At 36.9% G+C, this 14,902-nt stretch overlaps 1 protein-coding gene across 1 annotated transcript; it reads left to right on the top strand.

Annotated features, from left to right (window-relative positions):
- Window positions 1–237: 237 nt before the first annotated feature.
- On the top strand, window positions 238–11,655 carry LOC129277489 (2-hydroxyacylsphingosine 1-beta-galactosyltransferase-like). The gene is made up of 5 exons (XM_054913659.2): window positions 238–546; window positions 2,314–3,348; window positions 4,685–4,913; window positions 7,121–7,340; window positions 10,239–11,655. Exons 2-5 carry the CDS (start codon window positions 2,509–2,511, stop codon window positions 10,594–10,596), a joined length of 1,647 nt encoding a protein of 548 aa, XP_054769634.2. The 5' UTR covers window positions 238–546; window positions 2,314–2,508; the 3' UTR covers window positions 10,597–11,655.
- The last annotated feature ends 3,247 nt before the right edge of the window (window positions 11,656–14,902 follow it).

Raw genomic sequence — 14,902 nt, 5'->3', positions numbered from 1 at the left:
CTCATTGGGTAAAATACTGCCCCAAATTGGTTGGACACAAATTACCCTCGAGCTGGTTAAAATGTTACCCCACATTTTTACAGTGTAAAGGCTAATTACCAATGCGCTGTTTAAAGTTCCATTTTAACGCATGATCGAACCTCCATTCAATTTTGCCTTTTTCTGTGACCTAGATGCTATTTTACCGCTGAAATATTCCAATTCAATACTACAGTCATTTCATACAGCGCTTTTTCATTTCGGTTACAAAGCGCTGCACGCACACTATACTCCAAGTAGTAAAGTACAGAATTAATTTCGATACGATCATCCGTAAATTTCCATACAATTAATTTCCATATATGGATGAGTGATCACGTGCAATTAGTATAGTTAGACGACACACGCGTCATTCTATCATGTATGCCTACTAACTAAGAAGTGGTGCCACTAAAGTAGTATAACCTGAAATATAACTTTTATCTACCAAGGTACCAGTCATATTTTGACACGAAGATTATCATGATGGAGCCTATCCCATCTGGTCGAGAGCCACTACAGTGAACGGTGAGTATAAAGGCCTCTATGACTGCATTTGAGAATACGCTAGGAATATTTTGGTTCAAGTTCATCAAAAAGAACAAAAAATGGCTGCAATGTAAACCCTTATGAATCCAAAATTTTTGCTAGAATTCTAATTTCAAATGAATAGATCGAAATTCAGTACAACAATACCGCTTATCACGATGGCTAGATAGGGAAAAAATAAGATTTCGATGTTTTAATTTGTTTTGAGTAGGTATCCATTTATAGTAGCCCATTGGTAAAATACAAAATAATGGCCGCATAAAATCCTGTCAAGAACAGGAACAATTCATCCTGTTGATAAGATGGTTAAAAGCAGAAAAAATTGAGAAATATATCATATTGAAGGTTGATATCTGTCAAAATGTAAGGGAGACTTTTAAGGTTTGATTTTGTTACGTCATATATATATGAGTAGTAGTAGTAGAAGTAGTAGTAATATCAGTAGCAGTATTAGGAGGAGGAGTAGCAGCATGCTGCAGCAGCAGTGTAGTAGAAGTAGTAGTCACTGGTATCGATCCGTGACGTCATTCTATTCAATGTGGGGGGGGGGTGAAACAATAGATCACCCCCTTGAACAATAGATTCTAAATACAAATCGACACCCGTGGTGGTGGTAGTAGTAGTAGTAGCAGTAGAAGTAGTAGTAGAAGGAGGAGGAGGAGGAAAAGTAGTAGCATTATACTACTACTAGTAGTTGTAGTAATAGTAGATAGTAGTAGTAGTAGAAGTAGTAGTGGTAATTGTAGTAGTAGTTGTTGTTGTAGTAGTAGTAATAGTAGTAGTAGTAACAGTAGTAGCAGCAGCAGCAGTAGCAGCAGCAGCATCAGTAGTAGTAGTAGTAGTAGTAGTAGTAGCAGCAGTAGTAGCAGTAGAAGTAGTAGTAGTGGTGGTGGTGGTGGTATAGTAGTAGAAGTAGTCGTAGTAGCAGCAGCAGCAGCAGCAGCAGTAGTAGTAGTAATTATTGTCGTCGTCGTCGTCGTAGTAGTAGTAGTAGTAGCAATAGTAGGAGTATAAGTAGAAGTAGTGATGGTGGTAGAATTAGAAGTAGTAGTAGTAGTAGCAGTAGTAGTAGGAGTGGAAGTAGTAGTAGTAGTGGTAGTAGTAGTAGTAGTGGTAGTAGTGGAAGTAGTAGTAGTAGTAGTAGTAGTAGTAGTAGTAGTAGTAGTAGTAGTAGTAGTAGTAGAAGTAATAGTAATAGTAGTAGTAATAGTAGCAGCCGTAGTAGTAGTAGTGGTAGTAGTGGTAGTAGTAGTAGTAGTAGTAGTAGAAGTAATAGTAGTAATAGTAGTAATAGTAGCAGCAGTAGTAGTAGTAGTGGTAGTAGTAGTGGTGGTGGTAGTAGTAGTAGTAGTAGTAGTAGTAGTAGTAGTAGTAGTAGTAGTAGTAGTGGTATGTTAGTAGTAGTAGTAGTCGTGGTCATAGTAGTATAGTAGTACGGTAGTAAATCTAATAGATTGTGGTCAGGGACCAATCCAAAATTGGATCGAATAAAATTGAATTTCAAATCTATTAGATTGAAAATTTAAATCTTTTCCCCGTGATTTTTCCCTGATGGCAGTCTATCTCAATCTAAGGAATTATAGGAGTCGGAGTCGTACACGTAATAGTAATAGTAGTAATACGTTGTAGGAATAGCAACAACATTAGCACGTGCGATACCCGAGCCCGAGGGTTAAGGACCCTCAAACCACTATACCAGGGGTTGCTACAAAAATTATATGATTAATATTACTTTTACTTTTTCAGATTGGCCGCAGGCCTAACTGCTAGAAGAAGACTTTGAAAAACGAACGTAGAGGGGGCGTAGAGGACGTCAACAAACATTCGACTTGCAGTAAAGGAACTCTGATTATCTGTATTGTTGCCGATGTTTGAGGTTTGGAAACAGTTCGGTGGCTTATCTAGGAAACCGATAGTAATTCGTTCATTGGTACCAGGAGTATGTCTCGCATAGATTACCGTGTATTCATTTTGATATGCTTGGTCGTTTGGATCATCAGGTCCAGTGATGGTGCCCGTATTCTCCTCAGCTCTGAGGAAGGATCTGGAAGTCACTTCTCAGTTTTGTCTACCATCGGTCACGCTCTAATTGACAAGGGACATCACGTCACAGCCCTCATCAGCGAAGCCAACAAGGATATGGCTACGGATGATAAATTCCGTCATCTAAAATTCGATATCTTTCCCGACTCCACGATGGCCTATACGAAAGATTGGATGGCATTTGTAGTAAGTAATGAAATGAAAAAAACCATCCCTTTGCCATCACCCCGAGCCATTTATGGCATCTTCAAACGTTGTCAAGAGCAGGTTGACCACGCAATCGAGAACAAACGAAAAGGAATTAAATACGACTTACTCATCCTCGATTTTCACAAACCATGTTCTGTAGTTCTTGCAGGAGCCTTAGACACACCCTATGTCTTTGTGGTCCCAAGTGGGATCAAGCCATCACAAGCCCGTCGGTATGGTACGTCAAGTACAACCGCTTATTATCCGGAAATGTCTTCAGGCTTGCAATCTGAAATGGGGTTCTTTAACCGTTTCTCAAATACGTTAACAAGCATCCGAGAAGACCTGAGTATCTTCTTTATGTACGATGTCTACTTCTTCTTGCTCTCTTTCCATTTCTCGCTCTCACCTCGTGTATCGCACATTATGTCTGGTTCAGAGTTGATCTTAATCAATTCTGACTTTGCAGTGGATTTTCCATTCCCTCTCCATCCCAATGTCATTACTATTGGAGGATTATCAGCCAGAACTCCAAACGCCCTTAACGAGGTATGTGCAATAATTTTCTCCCATAGAGGTGTTGTTGCTCAGTGTATTAGTCTCCGGTCCATGAACCGCAAGGTCCGGGATTCGAATCACACCACAGCACTCGCGTCCTTTGGCCAGAAGGCATTTATCTACATTTTTCACTCTCTACTAGGTGTAGTACAATCCTTGAATGATTGAGCGTTCGGTCAGGGTAGCCGTACTATATAGATATTGTTATATATTGTTATTATTATTCATCATCATGGATATTCTTTCCGCCGCTGTTTCGTCGTCAAATCATCTAACCTTACATTAATATTGGTTGGGTAAGGATATTGATTTTGAACTGGTTTACATAAAAGTAGAAATACTTATATGCATGATGAAAAATATAAGTTCTAGGCCTAATTCGGGGTCCCTTTACGTGCTCAATAACCTCTAATGGTTTTTTTAAAGAACCTAAAAAAATGCCCGGTAAAAGGATTCCAAAGTGACTAATTAAAGGGGTACTCTAGGCTGAAGAAAATATGACTTGAACAGATGAAGAAAAATCAGACAAACAAATCACTGAAAATTTGATCAAAATTGGACAAGGAATAATGAAGTTATGACATTTTAAAGTTTTAAAGTTTCTAGGCATGTCTTCATGAATATTCAATGAGCAAAGTGATGATGTCACATCCCACTTGTTCTTATGTATTTTATTATATGAAATTAGGTTTATTCAAAAAATTTCTTCAAGAACAAAAAAAATGGATTGACAACTGATTTTGTGCATTAGATATTCATTAGTGCAACTTATTTCATTATAAGGGAGACAGATCATTCACACATGTATGAATTAATGAAACCACTTTGATTTCATGTAATAACATAAGAAAAATGAAAGTGGGGATGTGACATCATCAGCCCACCTAATGAATATTCATGACGATGTACATATAACTGCTTTCACAAAATATTGCTAAATTTTAAAATTCAATAAATTTGTTACTTGTTATCCGATTTTGATGAAATTTTCGGCACTTTGCTCTGTGAATTTTCTCTATTTATTCAGATATAAATATTTTCAGCCCGGAGCATCCCTTTAAGGTAAATTATAACCTTTTAGGAAACTTTTAAAGGTTCTATGGGACAAGCATAAAACCTTCTAAGAACCATTTTTATAGTGTATTGGAATAGTGGTGGAAGCATTAGGGCATTACCAAAGCTAAAAACAGGATATGATATGTTGATATAATAATAAATCATCACTAGATTTTATCTCGTGGAAGAATATACATGTATTCAAAGATTATCGTTACATATGACCTATGATCATGACGATAACATTGTTATACTTTCATGTCATGTCAAGGAATGGATGAAGTTAATGTCTGCATCTCAAGAGCACGGGGTGGTCATCTTTTCCTTGGGCACCTACGCCGATGGTACCTTGACGATGGATGATATCAAGACGATTGCTCGTGTCTTTTCTTTACTCAAACAGACGGTCGTTTGGCAATCCAAACAAGACATACATTCAGATGTTTCACTTAGTCCTAATATAAAGGTCTTCCCGTGGATTCCGCAAAATGACTTACTCGGTAACTCTTAGGCTTAATTCGCACATGTTAATAAATGCATTTTTTGTTGAAAGTTGTACATTGTAGTTGAGGGTGTGTATATTAAGAATCTGATAGGTGCCGGTACTTTGGCACGTGGCACCTTATGACAACTTTATTAGTATTATTACATCATAAGCCACGCCCACCTTTTAGCTAATGAAAAAGCTAACAAAAAATCTAATTCAAATATGGATCACAAGGCATTTAAGACATGTACAGGTTAATGAAAGGTCGTGTAAGGTCATATAAGATCGAATAATGCAGAAAATATACCGTCTTTTAAAATGCAAAAAGACGAGTATTATCATGTTGAAAGTTGTAGTCGAGGGTGTTTAACAATCCGATGGGTGCTACCTTAGCACCCTTGGGCATCTTTTTTTTTCTTACGTCATGAACCACGCCCACTTTTCACATATATAGGCATATACTGTATATTAAAGGTCCCCTGACATGCAAATGTATATTATTTTCTGTTAATGTGTATGAGTCTGAACTTCACCAAATCATTTATTGTTAGGCTTTTGTACATCATACAATTTCAATATTTTGCATTTCATTTTTCTTGTATTTGTCTGCAGTGTTTTAAGCCCTGCCTCCTTAAAATCCGTTAAATCACCTTTTGCCTCTCTGTGATGTCACAGGAGGCAGAAATAACAATGACACTACACAATGCCATGCAACTTGCTGTAACCATTGTCATCACATTTCTTCATACCCTATCGCCTCTCATACAACCTTTTCTTCTAAAAACATGATTTGACAAATCAGTAACTATGACAGTTTGAATGGTTGTGATGGGAGATAGTTATGGCAAGTTGCATATAGCATTGCGTATTGTAATGCTCATTATGTCTGCCTCCTGTGACAAGAGACAAAACTGATATAATGGATTTTAAAGAGACGGGGCTTAGCATAATGCAGGTATCATGCTAGAAAAATGAGATAAAATATTGAAATTATATGATACATATTTAATAGTGGGCATGGCTTATGACGTAAAAAAAATGCCCAAAGATGCCCAGGTGGCACCTGTCGGATCCTCGGATCATTGAAGTAGACATCTTATACTTGCCACTTTCAGATAAAAAAAATGCTTGTGTACCCGATTTGAGGGTTATGCCATAATTTTGATATTTACCCGAAGAACTCTTTTTCCAGTTCACTGCATATATCAAAACAATTTTCAGCTCGCGCTTCGCGCTGGACGACTTATTGTTTACTGCGATACTTATTTTGTTCATAATTTCTAAAAGTGTTTAAAATCTTCCGTTTCAGATAAATATATGAAATATCCGTACAATATCAGTTCGCGTTTCGCGCTGTTTAGGTCTCATAAGATAATTCATATTGTTTAAAAAATATATACTTCAGTCTTTCAGACTACCCCCCTCCCCCGGTCCCCGGTTAGAGCTTTTTCTAGCTGTCGAATGTTGATCAGTATGAATGCTGAATTAATTTTGCCCTTTGTGTGAAAGAAAATTCTTCCTTTTTTATTTTCATTTTTTTTTTACTTCGAGTGGCTCCTCGTTATTAAAAGTCAAGTCCTCCCCAGCAAAATGTTGATTTTAATCAATAGAGAAAAATCAAACAAGCATAACTCTGAAAACTTTATCAAAATCGGATGTAAAATAAGAAAGTTACGACAATTTAAAGTTTCGCTTATTTTTCACAAAACAGTTATATGTATACCTCAGTAACATGCAAATGAGAAAGTCGATGACGTCCCTCGCTATTTGTTTTGTTTTTCATTGTTTGAATTATACACTATTTCAATTTTTACAGATTTGACAAGAAGAACCAACTTGACTGAACCATAAGATGTTAAAACAATGATAATACTAATACCATACGTAATATCACATGTCATGTCCAGGGAGGAATAAAACTTTGTTCACAGAACAAGGGGGAGAAAATGAGAATACTTCATATTTCATATATCATGAAACACAAAAGAAATAGTGAGTGAGTGATGTCACCAGCCCCCTCATTTGTACACCGACCAGGATGTGAATATAACTGTTTTGTGAAATTAAGCAAATCTTAAAATGTCATAACCTTCTTTTTTTTTACATCCGATTTTGATGACATTTTCAGTGTCATGCTTGTTAGATTCTTCTCTTTTTATTCAAATCAACTTTTTGTTGGGGTGGGCTTAATTTGACATTAATTGTTTAATTTACTTTCAGGTCATCCGTCCGTTCGTCTTCTTATCTTCCATGGAGGTAACAATGGAATGCATGAAGCTGTTTATCACGGTACACCTATGGTTGTCATCCCATTAGGTTTAGATCATTTTGATGTTGCTGCTAGAGTAGTTCAACGTGGTATTGGGTTGCCTCTTGACTTCTCGAGACTGACGCAAGAACACATGCTAAAAGCCATCAACACCGTTTTACATGACTCGAGGTTAGTATTAGACCTGGGTCCCGTCTTACAAAGAGTTACAATTGATCCGATCAATCGCAATTCTATATGGAAATCCATCATTGTCATAATATTTTCTACAAGAAATTTAAACAATGTCGTATGTAAACAAAGAGAAGCACGCTGAATTTTCTAGAAAACAATGAATGTATGAATATACATCATAGTTAAAAAAATATTTAGAACAAACATGCATTTCAGATGTTGACGTTGCTGGCTTTCCATAGTTTGGATCAATCGTAACTCTTTGTAAGACGGGACCCAGGACACCATTACATGGTGTGGAGGTGCCATGGCTGATTGGTCTAATGGGGTATTGCAAGAAACTTGCCATCAATTACAAATCTTATTTGTGGGTCCCTAAATTAATCATATGTCTTGCAAATCATTTGCAAATTCGCTATTGATTGCTAATATGCTCCTTGAAACAAGGAGCGTAATCTGATTTGCTAAAGCTGAAATTGATCTCTAAAAATTACAACAAAATGTTTGCAATTGATTGCAAATATTTTCTTGCAACGCCCCTTTAGGTGCCTTACTAGACACCTGAAAGTCAGGGGCTCGATCCCCGGCCCTCGACACTCATGCCCTTGAGCAGTTATCAACAGTGCTTTTTTCAGTCAAATACATGGAAATGCGAATATATTCTTGGCAGCTATGTGTGCACTTTTTCTTCTTCTTTTTTAATTCATGTAAATAGCCCATTTACAAAACTAGCAATCGATTGTGAGGTTTCATTGACTACAGTGGCCTAACTGCGTATAACTATATATACACACTATTTCATCAGCCTAGTAGTAGCGCAACGAGTTAAGAAATTTGAGGAGCCAGATATAGAGTATGGGGCATTTTCTTAAAAAAGCTGCGAGCGAGCGAATATTTCAATGTTATGTTTTCAATAGAAAAATCTAATCTTGAATAGATTTTGACATAATGTTTAGAAAATGGCATTATATTACCCTTTTCCGTAATAGTTTGCTTTTGGGTCTACCGTTTCGTCTAACTCAAGGACACTAGCGTACCTACGGGGGGGGGGGGCAGGGGGAGGGGGGAGCAGTCTGCCCCCTGACGAGCCACAACCCATGCAAAGGACGTATCCTTACCCCCCCCCTGACTAGCTTGAAAGACCATTTTTGCCCCCCCTGACGAGCTTGAAGACCTTTATTGCACCCCCCCTGACGATGTGGAAGACCTTTTTTTTTTCTTTTTTTTTTTTTTTTTTTTTTTTGCTTGTCAATTTTTTTTCTAGTACGAAACCCTTTATTTGTGATTGAAAACCTTTTTTTTTTTTTTTTTTTTTTTTTTTTTGCTTGTCAAATTTTTGGGCCGACGGTTTTGCCCCCCCTGTGAAAAATCCTAGGTACGCCACTGCTCAAGGATTACAGCTAGTTCAAATTTCAGCAGCACAGCTCCTAACAATAACAAAGATACATGAACATATCCCACCAGTCTCAAAAAATTACATTGGTTCCCCATCCATTCCCGCATACTTTACAAAGAGGTACTTTTATTAGCCTACCAATGGATTTTAATAATATTGGATTTTAGCCTACCAATTTATAGTTTGCTCCATTGTATCTCACTTAATTGTTAATACCGCATAAACCAGAAAGAATGCTTCGTTCAAGTAAAATTCACTAGTACAAGTCACACATACACACATACGTGGAGCGTTGTGGCCCAGTGGATTAGTCTTCGGACTTTGAAACAGAGGGTCGTGGGTTCGAATCCCAGCCATGGCGTAATTTCCTTCAGCAAGAAACTGATCCACAGTGTGCTGCACTCAACCCAGGTGAGGTAAATGGGTACCGGTAGGAAGTAATTCCTTAAAAAGCTGTGTGCGCTATGAACGCCTAGCTTAGCCGGGTAATATAGGAGCGCCTTGAGCACCTAACAAGGTGGATATGTGCGCAATATAAATACCCTATATTATATTATTATTATACAGTGACAAAGTCATATGGGGAAAGATCATTTTCGTTTATGAGCAGCTGTTTCATGGAATAATCGGCTGGAATATCTTTATAATATACCAACATATGAAAAGTTTAGAAAAGGTTTGAAAACACATTTATTTAGCATTCTGTAAACAATTAAGAACCCAGTGCTCTCCACTCCATCTCCACTTGTAAAAAGCGCTTATTAGAGATATGTAAGTTCGTCTATGAATATTTTGCGCTATATACATTTTATTTCATTATTATTATTCATTTCTTTTCCTCCCCTTTTTCTTAGTCGTGAAAATTTTGAGAGGGTCTATCATGACCCCCCAGGACCCCAGTCCTTACTCCATGTTTTATGCAAACACGTTCAAATGCGGGCTTGTGACTAGAGAAGATAAAACGTCTTCTTTCTCTAACATCTTCATATTCGGAGACAGATAAAGAACGAAATGACAAAAACTTAAGGAAAAAAATGGATCATAATGATAGCAAAAATTTACCGAATAAAAAATTAAACCTGCGCTTCGCATTCGCGTTACCCATAAAATGAGATACATTTCTCTTGTTCACAGGTAAGCTTAAAATTTACGGTTTTCAAATCATTCACAATATTTTAGCTCGCTATAAGGAAATACACATTCTTTTTCATGATTACAAAGAAATTATGATGTGATACATTTCTTCATAATACAAATCTTTCTTCTCCAGACCTGTGTACCAAAAGAGATCAATTTCTTTGGAGGACCACTAATGTCCCCATCAGTCAACATACAGACTTGCTAGTCGTTGGTGCCAATCTACCAAATTGCAAGTAATTCTTTTATCTGTATTTTTCTTCACAGTATTGTCAAACCAAATAAAAGTGTTTGATATTCTTATTCAGGTAAGCTATATTAATAAGTTATTTACATCTTGTCTTTTCATTTTTTTTTTTCAGTTTTAAAGCCAGTGCCCAGAGGGCTTCAGAAATAATGAGGGGAAGACTGGACCACCCGCTTAACCGCTCTGTTCACTGGATCGAACACGTCCTGAAATACAAAGGAAGCTACTTACGACCTTCTAGCTCGAAAATGTACTTCTGGCAATTATACCTTCTTGACATCTACATCGCGATGGCAATTATGTCCTTTATTGCTTATAAGTTACTTAAGTTAGTTTTAAGGCTATCCATACGACTTTGGAATGATCCTTATATGCGAGACCGTACAAGGCGCTGTAAACTAATCAGTATCAAACACATGATGGTGATCTGTGTTTTATTCGTACTCCTTTTTATTTTTCTAGCACGTGTATAACTAATGTATTAGATGATAAAAACAAGGAAATTAGATTTGTCCAAAGTACATATACATGCTCTTTCTGTCCAAACACCAAGGGAATAATCCATCATATTCTGACTTATTATGTAACTCTGTTAGAAAGATACACATGGCGTCGAAATGGAATCCTTAACTCAATATATAGTGAATCTTCCAAACCGTGAAGAAAGGGTCAGGGGTATTAGCAGTATATAGAGGGCCAGTTGATATAGCGAGAAGTCGAGGAGGAACAATCCCCCGCCGAATATCCTGGTTACAAACCAACGTCCAGATCTCGTTATAGTTTGGGAACATACAGAGTAAATCATGCTAATATACAGTATATCCAGCTTATCGTACTTTTTCAAAGGAACATTGACGCCGCGCAAAGACATATATGAAAAACTCATTGCAGACCTAAATCATGAATAATCTATCCCCAAAATATTTAAGAAACGAATTCGAGTTAGTATCACATACGTATCAGTCCCGGAACAAAATTTTAATCACCCAAACCAAGAACAAATTACCTCAAAAGATCCTTCAAATATAAAAGCGCCATGGCTTATAATTCCCTTCCTCCTCGCATTAAATCATCTCATAGTATTGAAATCAAAGATTGTTGATCTGTAGCACATGGACTCCGGTAGCCCCTCCCGCTCCCCCTTAATTCCCTGTTAGGTTTATACACCCCTTCATTTTTTTTCTGCTTGCTGTTTTTTTTTACATCTACATATGTTTTCTGTTGATTACTTGTATTTTTTATGTTCGTTACAGTTTCCATTTATCTTCTGTACATGTTTGTTTAGAATCTGTTATTTCAATCTGGTTTGATTGTGTCCAACTTAAACATGTATATGTCAATGTTTAAATGTTTTTGGACCCCACGGAAGACCAGCATGACTGTGCTACTCAAGCTGAGTGTGGAGAATCCTCCTTAATTTATTGTGTGCTTTTTAATTTAATAAATTTATCTTTAGGGACCCCGGGGAAAAACAGCTTGGCTATTAATAGCCAATCTGAAACGGGCCTATCCCTGCGATACAAAATTTTGTATTACTTGCATTGTTAAGTTTCATTATTGCTACATTGTTATATGGTTACACTTCGTAATTCCGAAGGTTCGTAATTCCGAAACACGTAAATTGCCTATACCTCGATGTTCGTTAATCCGAAAACGTAAAAGGGCTCGTTAATCCGAACATTTGTGGCGTTATTCCGAAGGTTCGTTTTTCCGAAGGTTCGATAATCCGAAAACGAAATAAGGTTCGTTGTTCCGAAGGTTCGTTAATCCGAAAACGAAATAAGGTTCGTTAGTCCGAAAACGAAATAAGGTTCGTTAATCATTTCGTTTTCGGACTAATGAACCTTCGGAATTACGAACCTCATTTCGTTTTCGGATTAACGAACCTTCGGAATTACGAACCTCATTTCGTTTTCGGACTAACGAACCTTCGGAATTACGAACCTAATTTCGTTTTCGGATTAACGAACCTTCGGAATTACGAACCTTCGGAATTACGAACCTTCGGAAATACGAACCTTCGGAATAACCGAACCTTCGGAATAACGAAGCTTCTGAATTACGGTTGTATGCGTTGTTATGGTTTATAATTATTTGATCATGTAATGTTAATTGTGTTTATATTTATGTATTTTCAAGTCGTGAATAAAACCAATCAAACCTCCTCCTCCTCCTTCTCCTACTACTACTACTACTAAACCTACTACTACTACTACTACTACTACTACTACTACTTCTACTACTATTACTTCTGCTGCTACTACTACTACTACTACTACTACTACTACTACTACTACTACTACTACTACTACTACTACTATTGCTACTACTACTACTACTACTACTACTACTACTACTATTGCTACTACTACTACTGCTGCTACTACTACTACTACTACTACTACTACAACTACTACTACTACTACTACTACTACTACTACTACTACTACTACTACTACTACTACTACTGCTGCTGCTACTACTAAGGTTTCAGTGTAGTATTTCAAGCAGTGGAGGTAGGGCAGACGAGTGTTGCTACACTTCGAGTCTCGAGTTTCCAAAATTAAATTGGAATTAGTCATTAAAAGACCCTTTCTAAATTGCTTTTCAACCGCTCTTATCTGACGTATTATCGAAATCTTTCTGTCACGTACTTAAAACTCTAGTACTCTGATGCCGCTAAAATCATCCAATGAAATAAAAGGAAATGAAGTGCCAATTTAGCACTTACAGTACTTGTATAGTGACTGCACTACGAGTACTGATTTTCTAGTTTAAATTTGAACTAAAAAATCAGCACTCGTAGTGCAGTCACTATACAAGCACTGTAAGTGCTAAATTAGCACTTCATTTTTTACAGTGTATGTTGCGAGCTTGTTATTCCTTTGTAAGAAATTGATGAGGGCAAATATGCTTACCCTTTTCTCAGATAATCGAAGCCAGCTTTGCAGTATAAAAAAATATCAAACTTCTCGATTGGACGATTATACAAAAAGATATGCAGTTAAAGGCTGGAGAGTAGGAATAAAAAATATCTTGCCTCCCGCGATTAAAGGGATAGTCCATGCTGGATATTTTTATATCCCAATAAATTATGTAAAATAAAGAAAGCAAAATGGTGAAAGTTTGATCAGAATTGGATAACAAATAACGAAGTTATTGAATTTCAAAGATTTTGCATCATTTCGGTGAAACAGTCTTTATGAATATTCATTAGCTGGGCTGATGATGCCATATCCCCCTTGTTCCTTTGTATTTCATTATAGGAAATTAGGTTCATTCAAAAATTTTCTACCAAGAACTAAAACAATAGGATTGACGATTATCTGAGAAAAGGGTAGGCATATTTGCCCCCATCAATTTCTTACAAAGGAATAACAAGCTCGCAACATATCAATTTCAACTGCATTAGTTATTTATTGCCACAACTTATTTCATCATAATGAAGACATCATTTACACATGTATGAAATAATGAAACACTTATTATTTCATGTAATAACATAAGAAAAAGAAAAGTGGGGATGTGACATCATCAGCCCACCTGATGAATATTCATGACGATGTGCATGTAACTGTTTTCACAAAATATTGATAATATCTTTGTTATTTGTTATCTGATTTTGATGAAATTTTCAGCATTTCGCTCTGTGAATTTTACAATATTTATTTAGATATAAATATTTTCAGCCCGGACCACCCCTTTAATATAGAAATTATGACTAAAGCATTATGAATGAATTGAATAAAAAATATAAAGCTCTATAATAACATTTTAAAAATCGTTAAATACACGTTTCCGCCGATAGTAGGAGAAATAATTTTGATTGATTTGTAAATAGGATGTCAAGGTCTATCTACTGCTCTAAACAAAGTATCAGAAATTGGACGAGAAAGTATCAAAGAACAGCACTTTTAACTCGAATTATGTAAAAATTCTAGTCTCGTCTTTCTCATCCGGTTTCTGATACTTTAGACATTCACGTTCTATATCACAAATTGATCAAATTTATTGCTCCTATTAGTATCAAAGGACGACGCTTTTCGTCTTTCTTATCCGATTTCTGATACTTTTACCCTTTTTACACACGCTAAAATTTCCTTAACCCCGTACTATAGGTGGAGCCCCACCTATAGTACGGGGTTAAGCTTAGCCCACTTTCTTTTTACACAGCATTTTTGCAAAGTGGGCTAACCCCACCTTTAGTACGGGATTATTTGGCCCTGCAAAAAAGCAGGGTTATCCCAGCAATTGCGGTGCTAAGAGCGATAGTACGGGGTTAAGATCGCTAGTGTAAAACGAAAGTGGGCTAAGCTTAACCCCGTACTATAGGTGGGGCTAAATGGCAATTTGACCCCACCTATAGTACGGGGTTAAGGAAATTGTAGCGTGCATGGTAAAATACCCTTTTTACACAGGATTTTCTTAACCCCGGACTATCGCTAACCCCGTACTATCCTTAACCCCGTACTATTTTTTTTTCATTTTTACACATGCCAAATTGTTATTGCTAACCCCGGATAAGGAATGCTTGCTTTTTACACACGAAACTCGCTAACCCCGGACTAGTGGTTTTTGTCGATCATTCGTAGTACAAGTACTTCACTCGTACCATTTTACACACGCTACAATTTCCTTAACCCCGTACTATAGGTGGGGCCAAATTGCCATTTAGCCCCACCTATAGTACGGGGTTAAGCTTAGCCCACTTTCGTTTTACACTAGCGATCTTAACCCCGTACTATCGCTCTTAGCACCGCAATTGCTGGGATAACCCTG

Source organism: Lytechinus pictus, chromosome 15 (genome assembly GCF_037042905.1).
Source record: "Lytechinus pictus isolate F3 Inbred chromosome 15, Lp3.0, whole genome shotgun sequence".
NCBI lineage: Eukaryota > Metazoa > Echinodermata > Echinoidea > Temnopleuroida > Toxopneustidae > Lytechinus > Lytechinus pictus.
This window is presented reverse-complemented; position numbering and strand designations above follow the sequence as displayed.